The sequence below is a fragment of the Myotis lucifugus genome, unplaced genomic scaffold, assembly GCF_000147115.1.
Source record: "Myotis lucifugus unplaced genomic scaffold, Myoluc2.0 scaffold_186, whole genome shotgun sequence".
NCBI lineage: Eukaryota > Metazoa > Chordata > Mammalia > Chiroptera > Vespertilionidae > Myotis > Myotis lucifugus.
Window position 1 is genome coordinate 989,244 of NW_005871234.1, and position 24,510 is coordinate 1,013,753.

The following is a 24,510-nucleotide window of genomic DNA, read 5'->3' on the forward strand; positions in this document are numbered from 1 at the left end:
AGAGAGGAAAGGAGAGGGAGAGATAGAAACATCAATGATGAGAGAGAATCATTGATCAGCTGCCTCCTAAATGCACCCACTAGAAATCGAGCCTGAAACTCGGGCATGTGCCCTGACAGGGAATCGAACCATGACCATTTCATGGGTCAGTGCTCCACCACTGAGACTGCACTGGCTGGGCTTAACTTTTTATTTGGAAATAATTTCAATTTACAGAAAAACTGTAAGAATAGTATGGAAAAACACCCATATACTCTTTACCCAGATTCACATACCTTTAATATTTTGCCCCATATCCTTTATCAATTGCTCTCTCTTCTACATGGATGTTTTTCCTTAGTCATTTGAAATTATAATATATATGATCCTTTTAGTCCTAAATAATTAATTGTGCATTTCCTAAGAATAAGAACAATTTCTTATATAACAGCAGAATAGTTATTAATTTTAGAAAATATGTTCCAATTTTGTCAACAGAACCAATAATGTCCTTTATAGCATATGTTCCCTCAACTAAAAGATTTAGTCTAAGACAAGGGTCAGCAAACCATGGCCCAGGGGTCATATCCATCCCATTACTTGTTATATAAATAAAGTTATTGGAATACAACCACACTCATTCATTTACATATGGTGTCTGGCTACTTTTAAGCTATAACAGTAAACTTCAGTGATTATGACAGAAACCCTATGGCCCACAGAGCCTAAAATATTTACTATCAGGCCCTTTAGAGAAAATGTTTGCCAATCCCTTGTATAGGACAATACATTGCCTTTAGTTGTCATACCTCTTTACTTTCCTTTAATCTAAAATAGTTCCTCACCTTTTCTTTACCTTTAATTAGTGACATTTTTGAAAAATATTTTTTTCTCTCCTCTCCTTCCTTCCTTCCTTCCTTCCTTTCATCCTTCTTTCCTTCCTTCCTTCCTTCCTAACAGAATGTTCTTCATTTTGGGTTTCTGTGACATTTCCTCATAAATTAGATTCAGGTTATGTACTGGGGGTCAAAATACTACATAAGTAATGTTGCATCCCTTTCAGGGCATCTCACTCAGAGGCACACAAGTCTACCTGATCCTCAATTATGATGTTAATTTTGATCACTGGTAAAGATGGCATCCAATTACAATTTTTGCCTTGTTATTAATAAGCAACCTTGTAAAGAAACTTTAATACCACACAAATATACTATTCTTTACCAAAATTTCCCACCTAGATTTAGTATCTATTGATGGTTCTTGCCTGAATAAATCTTTATTGTAATGACTGCAAAATGAAGAACCATGAAGAGTCTGAGATATTAACCACTTGCAAGCCAACAAACTACCACACCACAGTCCCATGGATGCTAGCAGAAGGCACAAATTCCTGGATCAGAGATAAAGGACTTCATGGCTAGTATCAATAGCAGTAGCCAGAGAATCAGCATTTATGCTTGCACCGATCCTCAGAGTCCCAATTTCCACAGGGCAATGTGAAGAGGTCCAGGTGACGCCTGCACACAGCAGTTTTCTTTACAGAGAAGAACCTTGAGCACAGGGAATCCAAAAATCTTTGTTCCACAAAAAAACACTATCTTGATCTTCCAAAGCTGGAAGCACACCTGCTTTTTTTCTCAGGTGGGAGACATTATCCCTGCCTTACAAATCTGATGGCACACACATCTTGAAAAGATGGTCTACAAGAGTCAGTGCTTCTGTACACAAGATGTACAGAGATGCAAGCGACACATAACTGTCTCCCAAATGTCAACTACTACATGTATATTGCTACAAGTAAGACCACAGTCTTCTCCTCTATTTATGCCTGTATTTATGTATAAATGTATTCATTCATTCATATATCTATTTAATATTAGTATAGACTCATAGTTTTCTATCCTTCCCAATGAAAACACCCATACTTGAAAACCTTTTGTTTTTTCCATTAAGATTTTTAAAAACCCAGTTACTTTTTTACTGTGTTAGTTGATGGAAGAGATTATACTTCTGAATTTCTGAATAATGTAGGAAAATCTGGAAAGACAATATGCCAAATGCAACTAAAACCTAGGGAAAGTATCCTCAAGCCCCTCCTAAAAACCTGAATAATAGCTTTTTAAGAAGTCATATGTAGCCCTGTTGATTGCTTAAGCCCAAAACCAGTTGCAGCAAGTGTGATGTGTTACATACAGACTTTTCACTTGCTTATAGATACTGGTTTCAATAGCATCTTTTTATGTTATAAGAAAAAAAATATTAGTAGGCAGACAGATCATTTTCATGTAATAAAAGTAACTGATAGTACTGTACTTCTCCCTATACCTATGGTCAGCACGCCTCCCCATAAGATGGTTCTGGACAACCATTTTGATAAACATAGTCACATAAAACCTGAGAATACAGAATTGTTAAAGTATGCAGCAAAGTCAACTTCGAAGGAAAAAGACTTTTTGAAAAGGTAGACTAAAAAATGCAAAAGGCCTTCCCACTTCCATTCCTATTTCCAATCATTATTGACAAAAAACCCTTAGGTCTAGTCCCTTATTAGTAGCAAAAGAAGAAAAATTATGGATTATGTTTATAAAGTTTATGTATCTATTATATATCTATTATATATCACACTAGAGGCCCAGTGCACAAAATTCGTGCTCTAGGGGGCGGAGGAGTCCCTCAGCCCGGCCTACACCCTCTCGCAGTCCAGGACCCCTCAGGGGATGTCCGACTGCTGGCTTATGGCTGGATGGCTTTCTGCTACTGCACAGGCTGCTGCTTGAGCTTCAGCAGCTGCTGTACTTGCATGGACTGAGCCACCATGGTCTGTCCTGCGAACACCATCGAGTGGGTGAGTGAAGCACGAAGGCAGGCTCACCCTGAGTTCCCTGCACTTCCCTGAGTCACTGAGTTGTTCAGACTGACTGCCTTCTACAGAGAACGGCACCAGGATTGGGCCTAAGCCGGCAGTCAGACATCCCTCTCACAGTCCAGGACCCCTCAGGGGTTTGTAGCAGTGTGTCAAGTGGCAGGCAGCCAGGGAGGAGCCTAAATCAGGGCCAGGTGCTGCACCACTCGCGCTCATCATGGCCTGCTGCACCTGCTGCCACCGCTCAGTAATGCTGCTGCGAAGTTGGGAGAGGCTCCCACTGTGGTAGCTGTGCTGGCCAGCCATGAGCCTGGCTTCTGGCTGAGCAGCGCTCCCCCTGTGGGAGCGCACTGACCACCAAGGGGCAGCTCCTGCTTTGAGCATCTGCCCCCTGGTGGTCAGTGTGCATCATAGCGACCAGTCGTTCTGGTTGTTCCGCCTTAACGGTCATTTAGGCTTTTATTATATAGAGTAGGACGCAATATAATATACTGAGTAACCATACTTGTAAGTGCTTAGAATTGGACTTCACACCTAGCACAATAAATTTAGCCACTTTAATCATGATGATAATGGATAGAGGAAAAAACACAAGACAGAATGTATAACTAGTTTTTAATTCTAATTCCACTATTTACCACTTATGTGACTTAAACGAGTAATTTAACTGTGCTAGGCCAAGAATAGTTTTCTGTGAAAAGAGATTACTAAAAGAAAGAATATACAAAAGCCCTGCTCCCCCTAATATTTTATGATTCTTAATCTCCAGATTAGAATTTTTATAATGGTAACATTAAATAGGGATGGGTTGCGGGAGGAAAGGCACAGGTTTTCTTGTATTATTTATTATATCTGTATATTTATGTCTGCATATGCATTAGTCTAGTTCTTAGTCCCTTATTCCTTCCCCACTGCATTCTTAAAAAGTTATTTTTATAAGTGGAACTTTGGAAACTGGGGAAAGGGAACAGAATATGTACTAGTAAGAGTTGAAGGGAGAAATCTTTCTTTAAGATTTAGTTTGCTTCAGATACTATGTCAGGTGTTTTTACTTATATTCTTTAATTTCATTCTCACAGAAACACTGTGAGAATGAAATTATTTGAATGTTTTTAATATGGAAATAGAGCCCTGACCAGTGTGGCTCATTTGGTTGGAGCATCACCCCCTACACCAAAAGGTTGTGGGTTTGATTCTTGGTCACTTATGGGCACACATGTTTGGGTTTCAGGCTCAATCCTCAGGGTGGGAGAGGGGTGTGCAGGAGGCAGCTGATCAATGATTGATTCTATCTCATCATTGATGTTTCTATATCTCCCTCTCCCTTCCTCTCTGAAATCAATAAAATATAGGTATTTTAAGAAAAACATTGAGGCAAGAAAATAAGATGGATTCTACCTATGCTCTGAGAAAATCTGGAATGTGGATAGACTAAAAGTCTCTAAGTTTCTACTCCAGTGTTAAGGCTCTAAACTACCTCATCTTCACACTGTGGTCTGAGTTATAGGGCTCTGAGAAAATACAGAATCCACTACAGTCGCAAGCTCAGCTTTTCCATCCCCCATAATTTAAAATAAATCAGTTCCAGTCATAGGTTAAAAACAAACTCTTCATTACACCTGCTACAACCATGGATAAACATGAGCTCCAGTTATAGCATTTGCTTCTGGTTAGATCATTTTGGTAGATGCAACTTACGTAACTGTGTGAATGACCAAATTTCCCCTATAAAACAAAAGGAAATTCCTCCCCTACTTGTCCTCTAGTTTAGATCATGAGGCTCTGGTTACAGTTATTTATACTCCTCCTCATAATGTCCAAAACTATTGGGACAATGTATTAAACTAAGTTTTCAGTATAGAAGGCATTTTTAAAAAGTAAAAAAAAATAAATAAAAAATTTTAAATTTAAAAACTGAAAACAAACAAAAACCTGGCAGTCACAACCAAAATAGAAAGGAAAAGGAAGAAAAAGATGTAAGTGATCTGAGTCACTATATGAGATGAGGGAGAGAAGATTATAAATGCCAAATCCAGAGTTCTCAGTAATGGGAGAAATTTGGCATAATTATACAAAGAAACATTAAAAGGAAGAAACAAAATATAAAGTAAGTTTCAGGAAAGAAAACTGCCTTTCCAGGACATCATTATGAGAGACGGGGGTCTGTCCATCTGGAGTAGAGACCATGCGCAGGCAGGAGGAAAAGAACGAGAGGTGAGGTAAGAGTTAAGCCAAGGATAGAATATGGAAGACTGTATAAGCCAAGTTAAGAAATTTACTTTATTATAAGAACAATGAGAAATTAAATAGTTAGAGCACAGTTTTGATAGAATTTAAATTGTGTTTAGAAGGAATACTGGGTGTTATATGGAAAATGAATTATTTCTTATTCATTTTACCACAGCTTAATAAATAGTTATATTATTGTGGTATCTAAAGCTGTTTAAGTGAGATATTATTGTTAAAAAAGGGAAAAAAGCAAACACACTTGAGAAGTTCAATGTTCCCAAAGTAAGCATTTTGAAAAACAAATGCAAACATGTCTAGGGAAAAAAATTTAATCATTTTTCCCCTTGTTTTGTTCAAAGCCAATTGATATGTATGCCCATGGGTAATAAGGTCACCAGGTTAAAAGAGCAATATGACAATCATAAAAAGTTAGATTACAGCTACTACAAACCAGGGCCCATTAGCCCATACTCCAGGAAAGTTATCACTATAAATGGCTTTTCCTGTGTCCTTATCAATGCAGTGCACAAAGTATCTCACCCTCAGCTTTTCTCTATGATCTATGTAGTGTTTACGCCTATCTAACCTCACCAGGCACTTGGTGGGTCAGTGAAACTAGAGGCCGTGAGATATGGCAGGAGAGTGATGGAACAATCTGTTAAGTGTCAGAGATGGACTAGGAGTCACCAAATATTTCAGGGCAAAACTTTCCACATTAAAAAATAAAAAAAAAACCTCTCGAGAAAATACTTAACATACATTCTATGGCTCAGAAGTACTCAAGATCACTATGGAAACAAACGAGAAAGCTTCCAGCTCTGTTCTTACAGTATAAGCTGGCTTCTCCACAGTGCAACTTGAATTTGTCTTAGATAGTGGGGCCAAACAGATGAACATTCTGAGAGGGGGGAAAAAGTCCATTTAAAATGAAAATTAAAAAAAATAGTTATAAAGATCATTAAAAGGAATAGTGTCTAAATATCAGCACCTGAAATATTAGTCACATAAAGTTCTTAAAAAATAAATTTCAAGTACATGAACATCAGAATTCCTTCCTAACATGCCATTCCAAAGGATTTGAAAATGCTACATACTCATTTCAAATTACTGTTCTCAGGAAAGCTTTTCCATTAAAAGTTCAATGTTCTTTTCTTATTTCCCAATAAAAATGTATATATTTCAAATAAGAATGATGGATTTTTTTTTAAGAAACCAGGCCTTTACAGAGTCCCTTACAAAGCAGCTTTTCTCTAGATCCATTAAATTATAAACTTTCTTTAAATGTATTTTTATTGATTTTTAGGAAGAAAGGAAGGGAGAGAGAGAAATACGAATGAGAGAGAAACATTGATAGGCTGCCTCCTGCACGCCCCCTACTGAGGATCAAGCCTGAAACCTGGGTCCGTGCCCTGAAGGGGAATCGAACCAACAACCTCTTGGTGCATGGGTAGACACTCAACCACTGAGCACACTGGCTAGGCAATTAGAAACTTTTTGAAAGCAGAAAGTCTCCTGACCATCTTTACATCTTTCACTGTAAATAAATAAAATTTATCATGGTTATAATTTAAAATGGTTATTTTTTTGCAGATCTTCTCAGAATATACTTGAATATACCAATATGGACTATAAAAAACCCAAAACAGCAACAGAGTAGAGTTTCAATGACATTTGAAACAGGAGCCTGCCTCTTTTTTCTTAACAGATTAACTGATGAGACTGGTGTTCTCCAGAAACATATCTTTAGAGACAACTTTAAGCAAATCTTGAATATTAAGCTCTACGCCTCTGGTGATGCTAGAGTTCTATCTACAGTTTCCAATTACGTGTGACCCGCAAAATAAGGTGATGTTTCCCTCTCTCTTTCTTTGTAACACCATCTTTGAAAATGCCAAAGAAGGAAAAAAAAAAAAACACCACACACACACAAAGAAAAACACCTTGCTCGCAAACTAGGCACCCAGAATCCTACATATAGGTCTCATTCTCATTTGTCTTAATTTCTACCATAGGAGGAGTAAATGACCCTGCTTATATTTAACACCCAGATGGAATATTTAAATGTTCACTCAAGTGTCTTTGTAAAATATTGAAAGAGTTTAAATAAAGGATTTTTACTATAATTATTTAAAATAAATACAACTCAACAGTCTCAACATTTATAATAGAATCAAAGTAGCTCTAAAAAAAAACTAGGCTATGGTAAAATACAATCAATTTTAATGAAAACTAAAAAAAACCAAAAACAAACAGAGCTCTATTTACCTATTAGAATTCACTGTCAGATCAATGGTTGGTGAGAAGCACTGACAAAAAACTATGTGAAGTTGATGTGTGAATTTTTTTCATTTGCCAACCTACATGTAGCAGAAACTTTTTGCTATATTTTTTAAATGGGGGTCTCATTTTTTTAAATCAATAATATTAAAATCTGACCATTAAAACTACATTTAATTCTTCAGATTTACTTTAAGTCTATGTTCCAATTTTTGCTGCTAAATTTGCTACACTATTAAACAACAGTGCCTTTTGATAAAAGTTCAGGAATAAGAACCCTAAAACTCTTACCTCTGGTGCCAACAAAACTATTTCATAGCATGATTCAGCATAAGGCCAGTCTCTACCAAGTAAGGTGTTTTCTTCATATTTAACCTATAAGGCACTTACTTAATGTAGTCAAATTTGTGAACAAAGTATTATATGAGACTGCTGAACAAAGTATTATATATAATCCAAGATAATATTATTATAAATACATATGTAAACAACAACCCTTCAACTCCCATTATACAATGGGATCTTTTAGTCTAGCTTTGAGAATGCCAAAACTATTCACTTTCCTTTAGTTGAAAACTCCAGTATTTATTTCCCAAGTGTTTTACTAAAATAGCCGATTGCTACCAAAGTTGTCTAAGTAGTTTCACTAATTGCCTGAACACCTCAGAAAACATGTCACTTAGAACTGCTTATATCTGTCCTTTTTTCCATTCACCACATCCTTTCCTTGCTATTATCTATAGCTACACACCATGAATTTGTAGTCTCCTCCAGCTGTCAGGGCAGACCATGTGAGCAGAAACCTTCAGATTAGAAAGGGAGAAATATATTCCAGGAAGCTTCCTGCCCACGCTACCTCACCCCATCCCCTGCTCCAGCGATGATCTTGAAGGATTGTAAAGAGCTTGTGGGTAAGTTCTAGCTCTGCTGCTGATTCACCTCTCCTAATTATAGCCAAGTAGAAAGAGATATTATTAAAAGTAAGAGATATTATTAAAAGTAAAATACTCTAAAACAATACAATTACTTATGTTCAAGAAGGTAAATTACTGACTAGAGTTCTCATAATTATTCCTAAATCTCTGCTCTGATCCTTTCCAAGTAGAAGAATTCAGGGGACAAAACTATTAGTTTAGGTGCTAAGGCTAATTTATTCTTAACAAAAAAAAGCAGGTAGACAGCTTGCCATGGATAATGGCTGCTCAGAGAATAAGGATTTATGATAAAGAAATAAGGTCACTTTGAAATATGCTTTTAAATTTAGATTTTGGCAAGGCTTCTAAACCTAAGAAAAAGGCAAGGTGGTAGGGAGTCCTTAGGAGACATAAAAGGGGATACTCAAATGGAACTGGGGTAAGCTTTTCTGAGGCACAGGTCTATAATCAGCAGATACCTAAAACATAACTCACCTTGTAGTTCCCTTTAGATGAGGGATTCTTTCTAGGTCTATGATGGATAAGACTCAGAAACTGGGGAAGCCTCTGAAATTCTAAGCAAAATTCTACATGCATGTACCTATGTGCATTTTGTCTGGGGGAAAGGTTCACAGCTTTCATCAAACTCTCAGAGGGCCTTTGCCCAAGGAAGTTAAAAAATTATATTGAACTTGCTAGAAACTTTGTAATAATGAATTCAATGCACTATTACATTCTGCATTTCCTTATATCTTTGGCCGGTTTACAGTCTTCTTTAGTGATCGAAGGGAATTAGATACAACTGAGGTTCTCATAATCCATGTAGGGGCTGCTGCATACTAAAAAAATTTATGTGTTGCTATAATTTCTATCCCTAAACCCAAGATATCAGAAATCTTTAAAGTAAACTTTTTATTATAGTATAACACACATGCAGAAAAATACCTGGGGGTAGGGTTGTATTTACAGGTTTGATCCCCAGTCTCTTAATGACACCCAAGTTCTTCTTATGGGGTGTGTGTGTGTGTGTGTGTGTGTGTGTGTGTGTGTGTGTATCCTTTCAGTGATAGAAGGGTGAGTGGGCAGCAAATTTGGAGAAGAGGTAGAAAGATGTTGCAGTATATAGAGGAGCTTAAAAGTACATACAAATCTTTTCTAAAATGAGCTGGTTTCAAGGCTTGGAGCCCATCAACATGACAGACATCACTGAGTTGATAGAATTTTCAAAAAAATCTGCCAGACAGACTGGTTTCTTATCTTCATTAAACAGATAGTCCACCCATATTTTAAACTACTACTCCACCATGTACAAGAATCTCAGATTATTATTATTCATCACTTCCATTCCAGAAAACATTTTAGCTTATTTTATCCCTTCTTAAAAATAGTCTCTTTAATAACTGTAAAATGTTTTATATCCTGCCCCTTACCTGCTCATCTCTAAACTGTATATGAAGAGTTAAACAGTAAAAGCTGTTTAAAGTAATTCTATAAAATATATCTACCTTTGCCCTGCACACTTCCATTGCATTACTACATCAAGGACCAAGTCTCAATTAACCACTATCTGACCCTTGTTCACTTTCTTCCCTCCCCTCCTCCTGCCAAAGTTTGCCCTTCCTGCCAAAGTTCAGCACTTCCTAGAAAAGTCTCACTGCCTGTTTGATATTGTACTTCACTTTAGTCACCAAAGGAAGAATTTACAGGTGCTTGGCCCCATCTATAAGACCATGACCGAAGTCTGACCTCCTGTTACAATACGTGAACTCCTGCCCTACTGATAAGGCTGGCAGATATAAGTAGGATTTTTCAAATAATCCTTTGGGAATTTATAAGCAGCACAGCCATAAAAGGGGGGTGAATGGAAGGTCGGTTTCACTAAAAATAATAAATATTGCCATGTTTATTCAAAGTGTGCCTTGTTATCCTCCAGGCCAAAAGTTCAGATAAACACTATTGTAAATGACAAAATATTAGAACTTTTTGTTACTTCTGTTATGATCCTTCCGTTGGACACCAATAGAACTGTTTTCCCTCGTCTGAGTCCCAGCCCTGATATTGTATAACATTGCCTGAGACTAAAATGCTGGATTCATTCGCGGGTCAAAGGAGGGCAGGTATCTTTCAAAATCAAAAACAAGCATTTATTGAGTACTGAGTGCTAGGTGCAAGGGCTAAAAAAGATGAATAAAATATGGTACCTGCCCTAAAAGAGCTTATACTCTATTGAGGGAAAAGAGTACATATTTAGAGTAATATAATATTATAATATAATATAATATAATATAATTAATATAATATAATATAATATAATATGCACTAATAGAAACATGGACTGGGTCCTATGCAAAGGGGATGGGGGCCCACCGTGGTCAACCTGAAATGTCAGGAAAATTTGCTGGTATGAAATAAATATGAATTAGTGAGTTATAAAGAAATGAGAATAGCAATTCATACAGTAGGACTAGCATGAGGAATGTATGAGAATGTATCATGAAAGCTAGGTGGTAAGCAGCAGAAATATGACAGACAGGACATGGAAAACCTTCTAAACTACAACATGCTATATTATCTTCTATAATTCTATATTTTACTCCACAGACGACCACTTAGAGAATTTTAATCAGTAACATATATGTCAAATTTGCATGACAGATTACTGTCACAACAGGGAGAAGTGAGTTAGTGGTTTATGCTGTAAGGTAGAGAGAACAGTTAGTTTCAATAATCCCTATAAGAATCTGAACTAGGGCAACCATTTTAAGATGGGGAGGATGAGATGAAGTAAAAAAAGATTTTTTTTAATACATGTTATTGGGTTTTTTTACAGAGAGGAAGGGAGAGGAATAAAGAGTTAGAAACATCGATGAGAGAGAAACATCGATCAGCCGCCTCCTGCACACCTCCTACTGGGGATGTACCTGCAACGAAGGCACATGCCCTTGACCGGAATCGAACCTGGGACCCTTCAGTCCACAGGCTGACGCTCTATCCACTGAGTCAAACCGGTCAGGGCAGATGAAGTAAAAATTTTGAGATTAAGGTAACATTTGTAAGATTTGGAGATCTGAATATGGTATGAGAAAAAGGAAGAGTCTAGGTTTCTGCATGGTAACTAGGTAGATGATACTGTTATTACCTGGGCTCACTGTAAATTCAGAAGTAAGTTTTAAGGTGGTGGTGGGAACAGTGAGTTCATTTTGAAACACGGGGCTTGTGCTGCCTATGGAATATCCAAAAGGTATGGTTCAGTACACTATATACTAAAAAGTGCAAAGCTCAAGGAAAAGCTGAGAAATACAGATACAGGTTTGAAAGTCATTAGCACATTAAACCATGAAAATAGGTACTATCATTCAAGAAAGGAAGGAGAGAAAGAAGTGGGAACACTGAAGGACACAAAGGAGTAAAGCCCACAAGGACCAAAACAGGTAACAATTCTCAAAAAGGCTGGTAGAAGAGAAGGAAACATATTGAGACAAAAGACGAAGGGATTAAGAATTTTAAGAAGGACATTATCAACAAAGTCAAAAGCAGCTAAAAAGTCCAGTAAGATATAGACTGAGGGTGGTGATATGAACAGAAGATAAATATACTGAGTTGATGAGAAACGAAGAATGAAGAAGTAAAGAGAAGTATTGGAATGGAAAGCAATGAGAGGAATAAGGTTTATTTTCTGCTCAGTGCTAATTTCTTTACTCCCAAATCTAATATTAATCTTAATTACATCAGAATGTAAGATACTATTTGTTACAAATATTTACATTAAATAATCTACTTTTAAATATCTTTGCCAATATTATGAGGACCTATCCTTCACCATACAAAATACAAATTACTCCTTTGAGGATGAGGAAACAAATACAGAAAAGTGACAAATTACAGCCCCCAAAAAGCTTTGAAAAGAGTCATCCCTAGATGTTATACATGGTCTGGCCCTTACTTTAGCAAAGGAGATATCTGAGTTATTAAAGTCCCTATAAATCTGGAACAGCAATGTTTATTTTTTTTTGATATTTTCTTTTTTATTATTATTAGTTAAAGTATTACAAATGTGTCCTCATCCCCCCCTTAACCCCCAACCTCCCCCCGCCCCCCCCCCCACTCATGCTCCCATCCCCCTGTTGCCCATGTCCATTGGTTTGGCTTATAAACATGTATACAAGTCCTTCGGTTGATCTCTTCCCCTTACCCCCCGCCTCCCCTACTTTTCTTCTGGGGATGTTTAAAAGATAACCATGCATTCCAGGAAAATATAGAGCTGAGATCTTACCACTTTGGAAAGTTATATCTCTTAAAAATCAGAAAACATGGGAGAGAAGGTCTGTTTCTGCCATATAAACACTGGCTCATTAAATTGTTACAATAAAGTTATGAATATCAAATATCTCATCATTACAAAATACCACTGTGTAGAATTTATTTTTAAATGGGCAAGTTAAGGTCTTCCTGTTTAGTCTTCACAGTTTAGGACTATACAGTCTTTGTATACTTAAGAATGTACAGATTTTAAATAACTGATCAACTTTTTATGTTGATGGCAGAGATTAGAACTGCTATTTACATGTCTATACTTTGTCAAATACTTTTTAAAATACTAATTATGTGTATAATAATCAGCATCAGAAATAAATAACTTTTGCTAGCTCAACTGTCCTCTATTAAATGCTAATTATGTGCCACAGACTGGTACAGGCACTGTTCATACAATACCTATAACTGCACTAAGCAGGTAATTATTATCACATTCCCCATGTGAAAAGCTAAGGTTTAATTGCGCAAATAAATTACTTCAGTACTCTTATGAATCACTATTAGAGCTCTCACTTGAGGAAAATTTGTTAAAATTTCCATATCATAAAATTTGACAAAAACTAGCATGCACACAGTAATGAGATATAGTGCTGTCATATTATAGTCATTCAAAAATTGTAACTTCTGCCATGATAGATTGTAATTTCCTTTTAAAGCAGAAGTTCTTGACTTATTCATTCATCCTTGCTTCTCCAAACCCATTTCATGCAGAAGAGAAAATCAGTGTTTATTGAGTAAATAAGTAAATGAATAATAAGGTCAGAGTTTGCATATGTTCAAACAAATGTACTGCATTCTTCAGCTACCACTTTTCTATTTATTCATTCAACTAATAGTAAGGAACTACCATATGTCAAGGACTGTTGTTTGTACTAAGAATATAACATTAAACTAAACAAACTATCCATTTTCATAGACTTCACACTATTTAAGAGGAAAAAATCATTTTTGCTATTATGAGGCCTAACATAAACCTTAAAACTTGATATGCGTGAATATGGTTCTTATTCTAATGACATTTGGGTTAAAAACAACTGTGAACTCCTATAACCATACATGCTAATGAAGAGACTAAATAAAATCATGGAAAATGGAATCAGGATGATAGGGAGGAAAAAGAAAGTTGTATGGCAAAGAAAAAAATGCATATGACTGCACATGGGATTTCTACTCAATTTTCAAGGAATAGATAACTCCTATCTTATATAAATAATTTCATAAAATAGAGAAAAGGAAAGAATGTTCAATCATTTTAATGAGACTAGTATAACACTGACTTACAAACCATATAAGGACAATACCAAAAAGAGAAAGAAAAGTATAGGCCTGTGTTACTTATAACCATACATATAAATACCAAAAATAAAGAGTAAAAATAAAAAAATAAATGAATAAACAAATAAGACTTAAATTCCACAGGATGTTAAAAAAGCAGTAATACATCCTCATCAAGGTGGATTTATCTAAAGAATACAAGGACGGTTTAATATCAGAAAAACCTATCAATGAAATTCATCATATTTATAAACTAAAGGATAAAAACCTCAGAATTATATCAATATATCTAGCATACAAATTCAATAAAATGTGACATTCATTTATGTTTTTATTTTTAAAAATTCAGGAGTCTAGGAATAACTAGATGAATCTTTACCAAAAACCTACTGTAAACATCAGTTAAGAGAAAAACTACAGATACATTCTCTTTGAGATAAGAAATCAGACCAGGATGCACAATATCACCTTCCTAAACAACAAGGTAATAATGATCCTGGTGAATACAATAAGACAATAAAAAGAGCAATGAGATATACAAACAGAAATAAAAGAAACAAAATCAATATCTACAGACATTATGATCAACTATATAGTAAGCTATCATAAACTAAAAAACAAACTGTAATAAAAGAGTTGAGCCAAGTTGCCAGGTGTAAGGTTAACATACAAAAATCAAGCATTCTTCAATATCAGCAATAACTAATTAGAAATAAAGTAGAAAACAGTAACAAAAATTACAAGTATTTTACTATTACCCTAACAAAGAATGCCCAAGCATTCTATGTTACTAGACATAGAAAAAGCTCAATTAAATAATTTAAAAGATCTTATTCTTTCATGAATGAGATGACTCAGCATTATAAAAGTACCAATTCGACCCCAAATTTATCTATAAATGCAATCAATTCAAATCAAAATCCTAGAAGTACTTTTTTATTAACTCAAACTGATTCTAAAATATATATTTAAAAGTAGAGGTTGATAATAGTGAAAGCAATTTAAAAGAGAAGAAATGAGAAGGGACTTCTTTTACCTTTTATGTAGATATGTTAAAAAACCAAATGTAACAAACTATAGAGCTGAAAAATAGATTCATATAAATATGCATATTAGGGTATTGCAGAGGTACTACCAGGAATCACTGGAGATGTACAAATAATGTAGTAGATGAGATTGGTAAACCTGAATTCATCATATAGAAAAAAATTAAGTTCGATCTATACTTCATAGTATATAAAATGATGAACCCAAGCTAGATCAAAATTGAAATGTGAATGGTAAAATGTTAAAGATAATGTAAGGGAATGCTCTATGACGTCAGAATATAAAGGGATTAAAAAAAACAAGAAATACAAAACAAACTACATGAAAGGTTACAATTCATGGACTTGATTATATCAAAATCAATAATTTCTGTTTCATAAAAAATAATATAGACATAGTTTAGCGTATGGTGCCAAACTGGAAAAAAACATTCACAGTAACCTAAACTGTTAATATCTACCATATATAAGAAATTTCTGAAATTTCTCTTCCCAGCAAAAAGAGAAAACTAAAATAAGAAATCTTGAGAATATCATTCTAAGCAAAATAAGTCAGACCAAAAAAGTTAAGAACCATATGATTTCACTCATCTGGGATATAAAACTGAAAGCAGCAAATGAATAAAGAAAAAAAATAAACAAAAACTCATAGACACAGATAACAGTATGATGGTTACCAGAGGGAAGCAGGTTAGGGAGATAGTAAATGGTAAAAGGGATCAAATACATGGTGACCAAAGAAGATTTGACTTTGGGTGGTAGGCACACAATGCAACATACAGATGATGTATCATAGAATGCACACTTGAGACCTATATAATCTTATTAATCAATGTCATCTCAAATGTAATTTTTAAAAAATCACTGAGATACAGAAACAAAACAAAAAAACCCTTTTCACCTACTTTATATATAACAGGCTAGCCATTTCAGAGGGAAAAAATTATATTTATTTTCTAGGTGTTTTACTAGAAAAAAATGCAATACAAAATTGAACAAAGGTTAAAGATAGGCAGTTTAGAGAAGACAAACCTTAAATGATTAGTAAGTCTAAAATGAGAAGCACAATGTTACTAGTAATCAGAGAAATGCAAGTTATAACAAAGAGCTGTCATTCAATATCCATCAGGTTAACAAAATTTAAAAATTAGTGAAATTAAGTATTTTACATATTCCTTATGACCCAGAAATTTCATTCCTAGGTAAAGAAACCATAGAAATTTACACACTAGTCCATAAGGGTATACTATTTGTTACAGGAAAATGTTAGAGGCAAATTTAAGTTTTGATCATTAACATAATAGATAATAACAACAGCAAATACAAACCATCAGTTAACTATCAAGCAGAAGTGGGAGGCAATGAGTTAGATATACAGACAATAACAAGAATAGATATTAGGAATAGTGCTGAATTCAAAAAAAAAACTACAAGAAGTAAAACTCAATCCATAAGACAACACCATTTGAGAAAGTTAAAAACACCTATACATAAAAAAAATCACAAATTTTCAAGGACACAATCATGACCATATGTTAAACATATTAGAGTTAGTTAGGGATGGGAGACAAGTGGGCTTATGGATAAGAGACAAATGGAAAAAACATGATAAAATAAAATACAAAAGGTGGCTTTGTATGAAATGATAATATTGTGTCGCCAAGTAAGATATATATGATTTCTGTAATTCTCTGTACATGAGAATGAAAAAAACTGTCTACTTATTTTAAAGCCTTGATACATCTCAATCTATATCCTGCTTCATCTTTATATAACAAGAAATGATAGAGAAAAAGAGTGGAAAAGGAGAATAGACAGGGGAAGAGGGAGCTGAACAGCAAGGAGAACTAAAAGAAAGGAGAATAGAAGAGAGGACGTTACCAGCTCTTTTCTCAAACTAATGGAGATCACCACCAAATACTGCAGGCCATAAAATCCACAGACCAGCCCTAAATGATTTGCTCAGTGGATAGAGCGTCGGACTGCGGACTGAAGGGTCTTGGGTTCAATTCTGGTCAAGGACACATGCCCAGGCTGCAGGCTCGATACCCAGTTGGGGGCATGCAGGAGGCAGCCAGTCAATGATTCTCTGTCATCAATAATGTTTCTAACTGTCTCTCCCTCTCCCTTCCTCTCTGAAATCAATAAAAATAAATACATATTTTTTAAATCCACAGAGCAGTCCCAAACTATCTGCAGTAATGGCCTAGTGACAATACGTTAAATACATGAAGAAAGAAAATGAATAACAGACTGGACCGGGCAATAAGATACACTCAAACTTATTTCGCTTAAAATGATATTAAAAACAACCTGATAGAAGTTTCACTGAACTTTGCTATATAAATTATCAATAATGGGCTTCTCTCATCAATTTGTCTTTCATGATACTTTAACTTCATAGTTTAATTTTTTTTACTGACTTTGTATATATCTGTGTGTCTGCACATAGGTGTACAGATGGAGATAAATTCTAAATCATTTATTAGAATACCATTCACACCTATAAAATTTCCCCCCTTTCCATATGCTTTGTATGACAAAAGGAAAAACTGTCATCAGGAATAAAAAAGTTTTTACATATACTAATGTAAGATGTAAATATAGGCTATTGTTATCTAAATAACTACATTATTAAATTAAGAACTGAAATCTGAATATGTAACTATTTTTAGGTATAATCTACAAACAGGTTGACATAGAAATTAATGTTACTAGCTAAGGCATATTATATGGCAACCATAAAAGATCCAAGAAAAAAAGATTTTTTATAATTAATACTCCTTAAGTAATAGTTTTCTGTCCTTACTCTTAATAAACAGAAAAATATCAAAAATGAGAAAGCAGAGTTTGAATTCAATATATATCTTTATTAGGCAAAGCCAGATAAAGACTCACCAGGACAGAATATATGTGTAGACATCGATAAACAGGAGAGAAATCCACCAAATCTTGGGTCCCAGGTACCTGCAAAACAATCAGATTGTCACAAAATATTCAAACAAAGCTATTAATAACAACTGCATTCATTTTTACTACTCACTGTAAGGAAAAGATACGGAAATATGCTAGGAAGAAGAGAGGGGCGATCATATACAAAATAAGATGAAGAATGGAAAAGCCAAACCTAGAAGTAATACCAGCAAATGAACAACGCCTAGAGATTAAGCCTATACATCAAAAGAGAAAGTAAAACAGAAAACATCAGGTAAGAACTGGAGTAGAGTCGCAGTGCTAAAACTGATTTGTTATGTGACCTGACAAAAGTAAATCACAATTTACTTTGGCCTTAATTTCTTCAACTAAAAAAGAAACTATCAGTTGACTCATAGAAATTTAGTAAGAATAAAAGGAGACTATGAAAGTAAATATTTAACAAAACAAAATAAAGCATAAAAGACAAAATAACATAAGAAATATTTTTTTAAAGACCTAGCTGAAGTTTTTACTGTAACACTGGTAAATGTATGATTGATCAGAATATAAGCACTTCTATGTTTATTGGTTCAAATTTATTGACAATTTTGTTCATTTGCTTGCATCCATGAAGGCAGAGATTACATCTCCATGTTTAAGAATCTCATAGTGCTGTGTACTCTGTAAGCACTCAAACAAACTTTTATATGAATTCAAAGATTGCTAGTAAGGTGCTCCAGATCCTACACCATGGCCCAAGCAGCATTACTGAGAAAAAAATTTACAGACACATGGGGACATGTAGTTAAAGAAAAAGTAAGATTCAAAAGCACATCTTAACACAAAATGAAGCAACAAGTGACCATCGGGGCACTCTTACTAGAAATGACCACATTAAAGCATCTTTGACTGAAAAGTGGAGATCTGAAGGAAATGTGTCTTTCCAGAAAACCAGACCCTACCAGTGAAAACTACAGCTAAGCAAAACACAATCTCAAAAAAAAGAAAACTAGAAAAACTTGATAAAATCAAATTTATAATAGTATTTACACTACATAAAAATTAAACATGCATGTGAAAAAAAAAGACAACAAACATTAAAAAAAAAAACTTGATCTGTATAGGAAATGATTTAGAATAAATGATTACAAAATTATTTATTATAAATATACTAGAGGCCTGATGCATGAAATTAGTGCAAGAGTAGGCCTTCACAGCTGCAGCAGCAGCCTCGATCCCGCAACTGCAGCCCCGGCTTTGTCCGGAAGGTTGTCTGGAAGGATGTCTGGTCTAATTAGCATATTACTCTTTTATTATTACAGATTTACAAAAAGTTAAGGATATTTCCTTACCTAATTTTGAATAAAAAATTCAATCACAACTTTGTTTATATGTTCTTTGTGCAATTTATTCCTTTTGTTTTGCTTTGCCTCAGACCTATAGTTTTATTCAAAAGGAAACTGCTTCAAGCATTCTTCAGACAGAGCCTTGGCCCTTTCACATGTAGGACCCATCTTTATAGAATAAACTAGGGGCCCAGTGCATGAATTCATACGCCTTGAAAGGAACTGTGGGTCACAAGGCTGTGGTGGGCACAGGAGCGGGTCTCGGCCCATCGTCCATGCCCCCCTCTGGCCCCTCCCACTGTGGCCCCCGGTCCCCTGTCTGCCAGCAGCCCAGCTCCCGCTGTCACTGTTCCCACGCGCTGACAGCGCAAAGCGATTGGGGCCAGTGCCAGCAACAGGTGCAAGTGCCGGGCAGGACTGCAGCGCGCAGGAGCAGAGAATTTTCAGTAACCACCAGAGGCTCGACCCGATGACAGCTACCGGCGCCCCACCTTGGTCTGGTGCCCCTGCTCACTTCCACCATCCCGCCGCAGCCGACACCCACCATATTCCCCTGGTGGTCCGCGCACATCATAGCGACCGGTTGTTCAGTTTTTCAGTTGTTCCCCTGTTCGGTCTATTTGCATATTAGCCTCTTATTATATAGGATTATTATATAGGATATCCACATTAGGAGACAGTTTCTCTACAAATCTGTGATGAATAAGCTAATGGGGCCCCTTACTAACTAATGAGCTAATAAGACTGGTTTACCTGGGACATACACAGAGAAGACAAAGGTCTTTCCTGTCATCTCCAGCAAATTTTTACAACCAAAACCATTTTCTGTGAGGCTGTCTTGACATCATCACACTCAACTTCAAACTGCTAAGTGTCCTGACCTGGAAATATTGGCTAATTCTTAGCTCTGAAACCATAATCCAGTTAAGACCTCCTACGCACATGACTGCCTGCTTTGAAATCCAGACAAGAAAAGATCTAGACAAAAATTTAGACAAGAAAAGATGGAGCAAAATGGGGTTCACAAACTTTACCTCTACCTTCAAAATAGCCTACTATGTAGAAATCATTTTGTTTCCTTATGTGAAGAACCAAGCAGAGTGCAGGAGAAAGGTATGTAAAGCATGCACTGACTCATGTTGCTTTGAGCGAGAGGTGTTTTCCCTACTTTCACTAATGAAAAAGAATCACATCTCGGGGAAGGCGAGAGGAAGAGAGCAACCTGCACTGTACGTGAAGGAATGCTACATGTTTGGAAGGATAAGAAATGAACTTTCAAAAATCTAAATAAATGGGGGTGGAGAAGAGAACAAAAGGCAGTTTTTCTGACTCACATAAACAGGTCTGTTTTAAGGGCCACCTTTTGCTCCCCATTTAAAATGCTAAATCTCTGTCAAAGCTGTCTTCATTCTTCTTCCCCTCCTGTGCCCCTCCCTTCCCTCAAGTTGCAGGAATGATTCAAGCGGGGTTAGGTTTCAGCTGGGGCAAAGGGAGGGGTCCAAGGACACTTTCCTAAGCTAACAATGACTGTCTCTAATGGCTTCTGTCTCCTAACAAAAGCCATGACTCTGTTGTTATCAGCTCCATCTAATTTTTCCTTTCCAAAGTAAATAACACGGCCCTTGCATTTTACACATGTCCAAGTTTGACAAATCATTATTGACTGAGGCTATAACTGATAAGAGATAACTTTGTGGTAGGACGTTGTCATTTCCTCTCATAAGGGCTTTCTTTCTGAGATACAGAAACATGATTAAAATAGTTAAACATTTCCTCTGCCTGGCAGTCAGGAACTCAAGACATTAAGATACTGGAGTCTGCATGTTTCTAGTTCAAATAGATCTAGGAAGATATCAACCGCAGCCACAAATAGTATATTCAAGATTATTCTGCTTTTTTAACTAATTCCTTTCCTTATGAAATCACACAACATAATTTCAACACCAAGGACAGCAGCTAATTCCCTATATAGTTTCTGAATGGAGAGCATTAGTAGCTTCTATCAGCTCAAAACTCTGTATTTTCAGAGAAGCAAAAAATAAGACTTTAGATTCTGTAACTAAGAAATCGATGCCTCAGAGCCCATTATAATATTATATAAACTAAGATATTAAAGTAATATCTTAGTGAGAGACTTTAGGGGTGACTGGACTACAACATTCAGAGGTAGATATAAGGAAGGAAACTACTACATTCTACAATTACACAATCACATAGCTTTTAGAGATCATGTATCACTAGGTAACAATTTATATGACTAATATTTATCATACAAATAACTTTTACATTTGTATGATAAATATTAACAGCTTCCATCAAGGCAATAATTCTTAATTACTGTCTGCAAAAATATTTGTTGTTAAATAGCCTTGTATCCTATCAATACATCAGCTAGCAAACAAATTTTGCCACTATACAGATGACTAAAAAGAGTCTCTAAAGTAAGCTCTAAAGTAAGAAAGTAAATTTATAAATAGGGTTAATGAAAGGCACACTGAAAAAAAATAGTCTTATAAGCCTCTTCAGACAATATATTTTGAGGAAGATATAAAAATTACAAGTAGAGCCCTGGCCTGGTGGCTCAGTTGTTTGGAGCTTCATCCCATACACCAAGAAGGTTGTGGGTTTGATTCCCAGTCAGGGCACATACCTAGGTTGTGGGTTCAATCCCTGGTCGGGGGGGGGGTATGGGAGGCAACCAATCCATATTTCTCTCTCTCTCTCTCTCTCTCTCTCTCTCTCTCTCTCTCTCTCTCATCAATAAGAGCATATCTGTGGGTGAGGATTCAAAAAAAAAAATTCCAAGTAGAAATGGGAATACTGGAAAAGAAACGTGAACGTTTAATTATGAAAATTCTTGCAAAATACTGGGATCTGACTTTTATGGTGTTTTTCTTTTTTAATAGTATCTTAGTTCAGGTCCAAGCCTCTGAAAATTTAAAGGTTAATGGGTAAGTTCCTCTCATACAGAATAAAGAAAATGATTTAACTTATTAAAGAAAAAAAAAGGATATTTTGATTTTAAAATAAATAATGGCACTTAAGTGTTAAATAGATAAATCCATTTAATATCTTTAACACCCCCGTCCCCCAAAAAAGGAGCTATTTCTACTATGTTAAAAGACTCACTAGTGAATGAGGTAGGGAAAAAAAATTCTCCACAGGTAACAACCGGATAAATCTACCTGCCTTATTACTGGGCAAGCATACCATTAGGAAAGAGCAGACTACAAGAAAAGATTGCTTGCCGCCCTCCACTCAAGAGTAGAAGCCAATGTACTGAGAAATTTACCTCCGCTGCTGAGAAAGACAGTGCATGAAAACAGAAATGCATTAGTGCGCTCTAGCCCTGTTGTTCGCACAGCTGTCCCAGGAGACACACACACCATTTATTTTTCTCTTATGAAATCTTTCAAAGTAGGTGGATCATCCAAAAAGAGTATGACAGAAGTTTGCAAGGAATTTCGACTGCTTTTCACTAATTACTTGAGCCATTCTCCTTCTTGAAAATACTTTTGATTACCACTTTACACAAAACAGTTTCTGGGTGCACATTTCTGAGCATTAGTTGGATCTCAAGTCATTAAAATGTACCAGGCATCTTTCTGAAGGGAGACAACAACAAATGATTAGCTGAAGGGGCATTGCCTTTGCATTTAGAGGATCAATTCCGACTGCCCATATTATGTCTGGAAGCCAGGAAATACCTGGCAAACATTTTTCACCAGTGTACTTTTCTGTCCTATTTTGCTTCCAAAACTTCAGAGAAAAGAATAGAATTCATTTGGACATAAGCTTTCATAGAGCTGGATTGAACTCCAACAACACACCCACAAACTAGGGGCCTGGGATTCTAAAGGACTACAAGTAACAAAATTATAAAGGATTTTCTAATACCCTGAGCAGAGCCCTAGCCCAAAAGTACCAGATTTTGCTATAGAGCTTCTCACAAATTAGGATTCTTCCTGAGAAATCCCTACAGAGATTACCACTTCATTTATTCAAGTATTTGCACTAAGCAGCATAGAGTAAGAAAAAAAAAATCACTATTTCTCTTTACTGAAACACTGCAAAGAATTTTGTGACCAAAATCGAAAGATAATCCCTCAAGAATTCTTTTCTTGAAGCTAAACACTGGGGAGTGGGGGTGGGGGGGTGCGGAGAATTCAACTGGTTTTTATTTAACAACAGTCTAAGAAATTGTAAACTGTTAGGTAAAAACGATAATTAAGCACTAAATATGGTATTAAGTATAAAAGTTCTGAGAGGAGGAAAAATTAAGGTAATCCAAATAATAAAAAATAATGTTATGATATTATATGTAAAGAACTAATATCCTTAATATATAAAGAACTCATTAAAATTGAAGGAATAAAACAAAATCATTAGAAAATTGGGCAAAATACATGAGCAGAAAGTTTACAGGGAAAAAATAATAATACAAATAGCCTTCAAATATAAGATACTAAATTTCACCCAGAGTAATAGGAAAAATAATAAAAATTTTACAAAATAAAAATATACAAAGATACCATTTTTTATCTATGTAACTGGCAAAAATTCAAAACGTAACAAAATACTCTCTTTAAAGGAGCTGTCAGGACATAGGCACCTCTTACATTGCTGCAGAGCGGAGATTTAGGAAATGGTACAACCTCTATGGAGCACAATGTGGCATTATCTAACAAAACTACACGTGCAGTTACCCCTTGAATCAACCACCCTGCTTCTAGGAACCTACCCTGAACATACACCTCTGACTAAATGGAAAACAATTCTCAGGTTCTGGGGCTTATTTTGAATTTTTAAAAAAGTTTTAGGGTGTTTTACATACAGTACAATGCACCCTTTCTAGTGAAGAATTCAATTAGTTCTGGCAAATCTGTATATTCCTATAATCATCATCACAATCTACATTTTAAAAATTCCAACACCCGCAAAAACTCCCTCATGCTCCTTTGTACTTAAATTGTTCTGACACCCAGCCCTCGGCAAACACTGACCCATTTTATATCCCTGGAGTTCTCCCTTTTTAGGAGTGTCATATAAATAGACTCAGATGGTATGCAGCCTTTGAATCTGGTTTCTTTCATTTATCATACTGCATTTGAGGTCCAACACAGATGAGCCTGTGTTGTTTCATGTGTCTATAGCTCTTTTCTTTTTATTTCAGAGTGATACTCCAGTTATGGATATACCACAGTTCATTTATTCCCTCGACTGCTGAAGGACTTGGGTTGTTTCTACTTTCTAGCAATGTAAGAATGAATAAAGTTCCTATAAACATTCAGGTATGGGTTTTTGTGTGAACATAATGGGTAAATACCTAGGAGTGAGATTGCTGGATCATA

At 35.6% G+C, this 24,510-nt stretch overlaps 1 protein-coding gene across 4 annotated transcripts in view; it reads right to left on the reverse strand.

Moving 5' to 3' along the window:
- The window catches only part of EXOC6B (exocyst complex component 6B), a 477,149-nt gene that overhangs the window by 266,871 nt on the left and 185,768 nt on the right, over positions 1 to 24,510 (reverse strand). For all 4 annotated transcript variants that reach the window (XM_023760613.1, XM_006096760.3, XM_023760615.1 and 1 more), the window contains one exon: positions 17,796 to 17,864. In XM_023760613.1, coding sequence (XP_023616381.1) covers positions 17,796 to 17,864 — 69 coding nt within the window. The remainder of the gene's footprint in view (positions 1 to 17,795; positions 17,865 to 24,510) is intronic.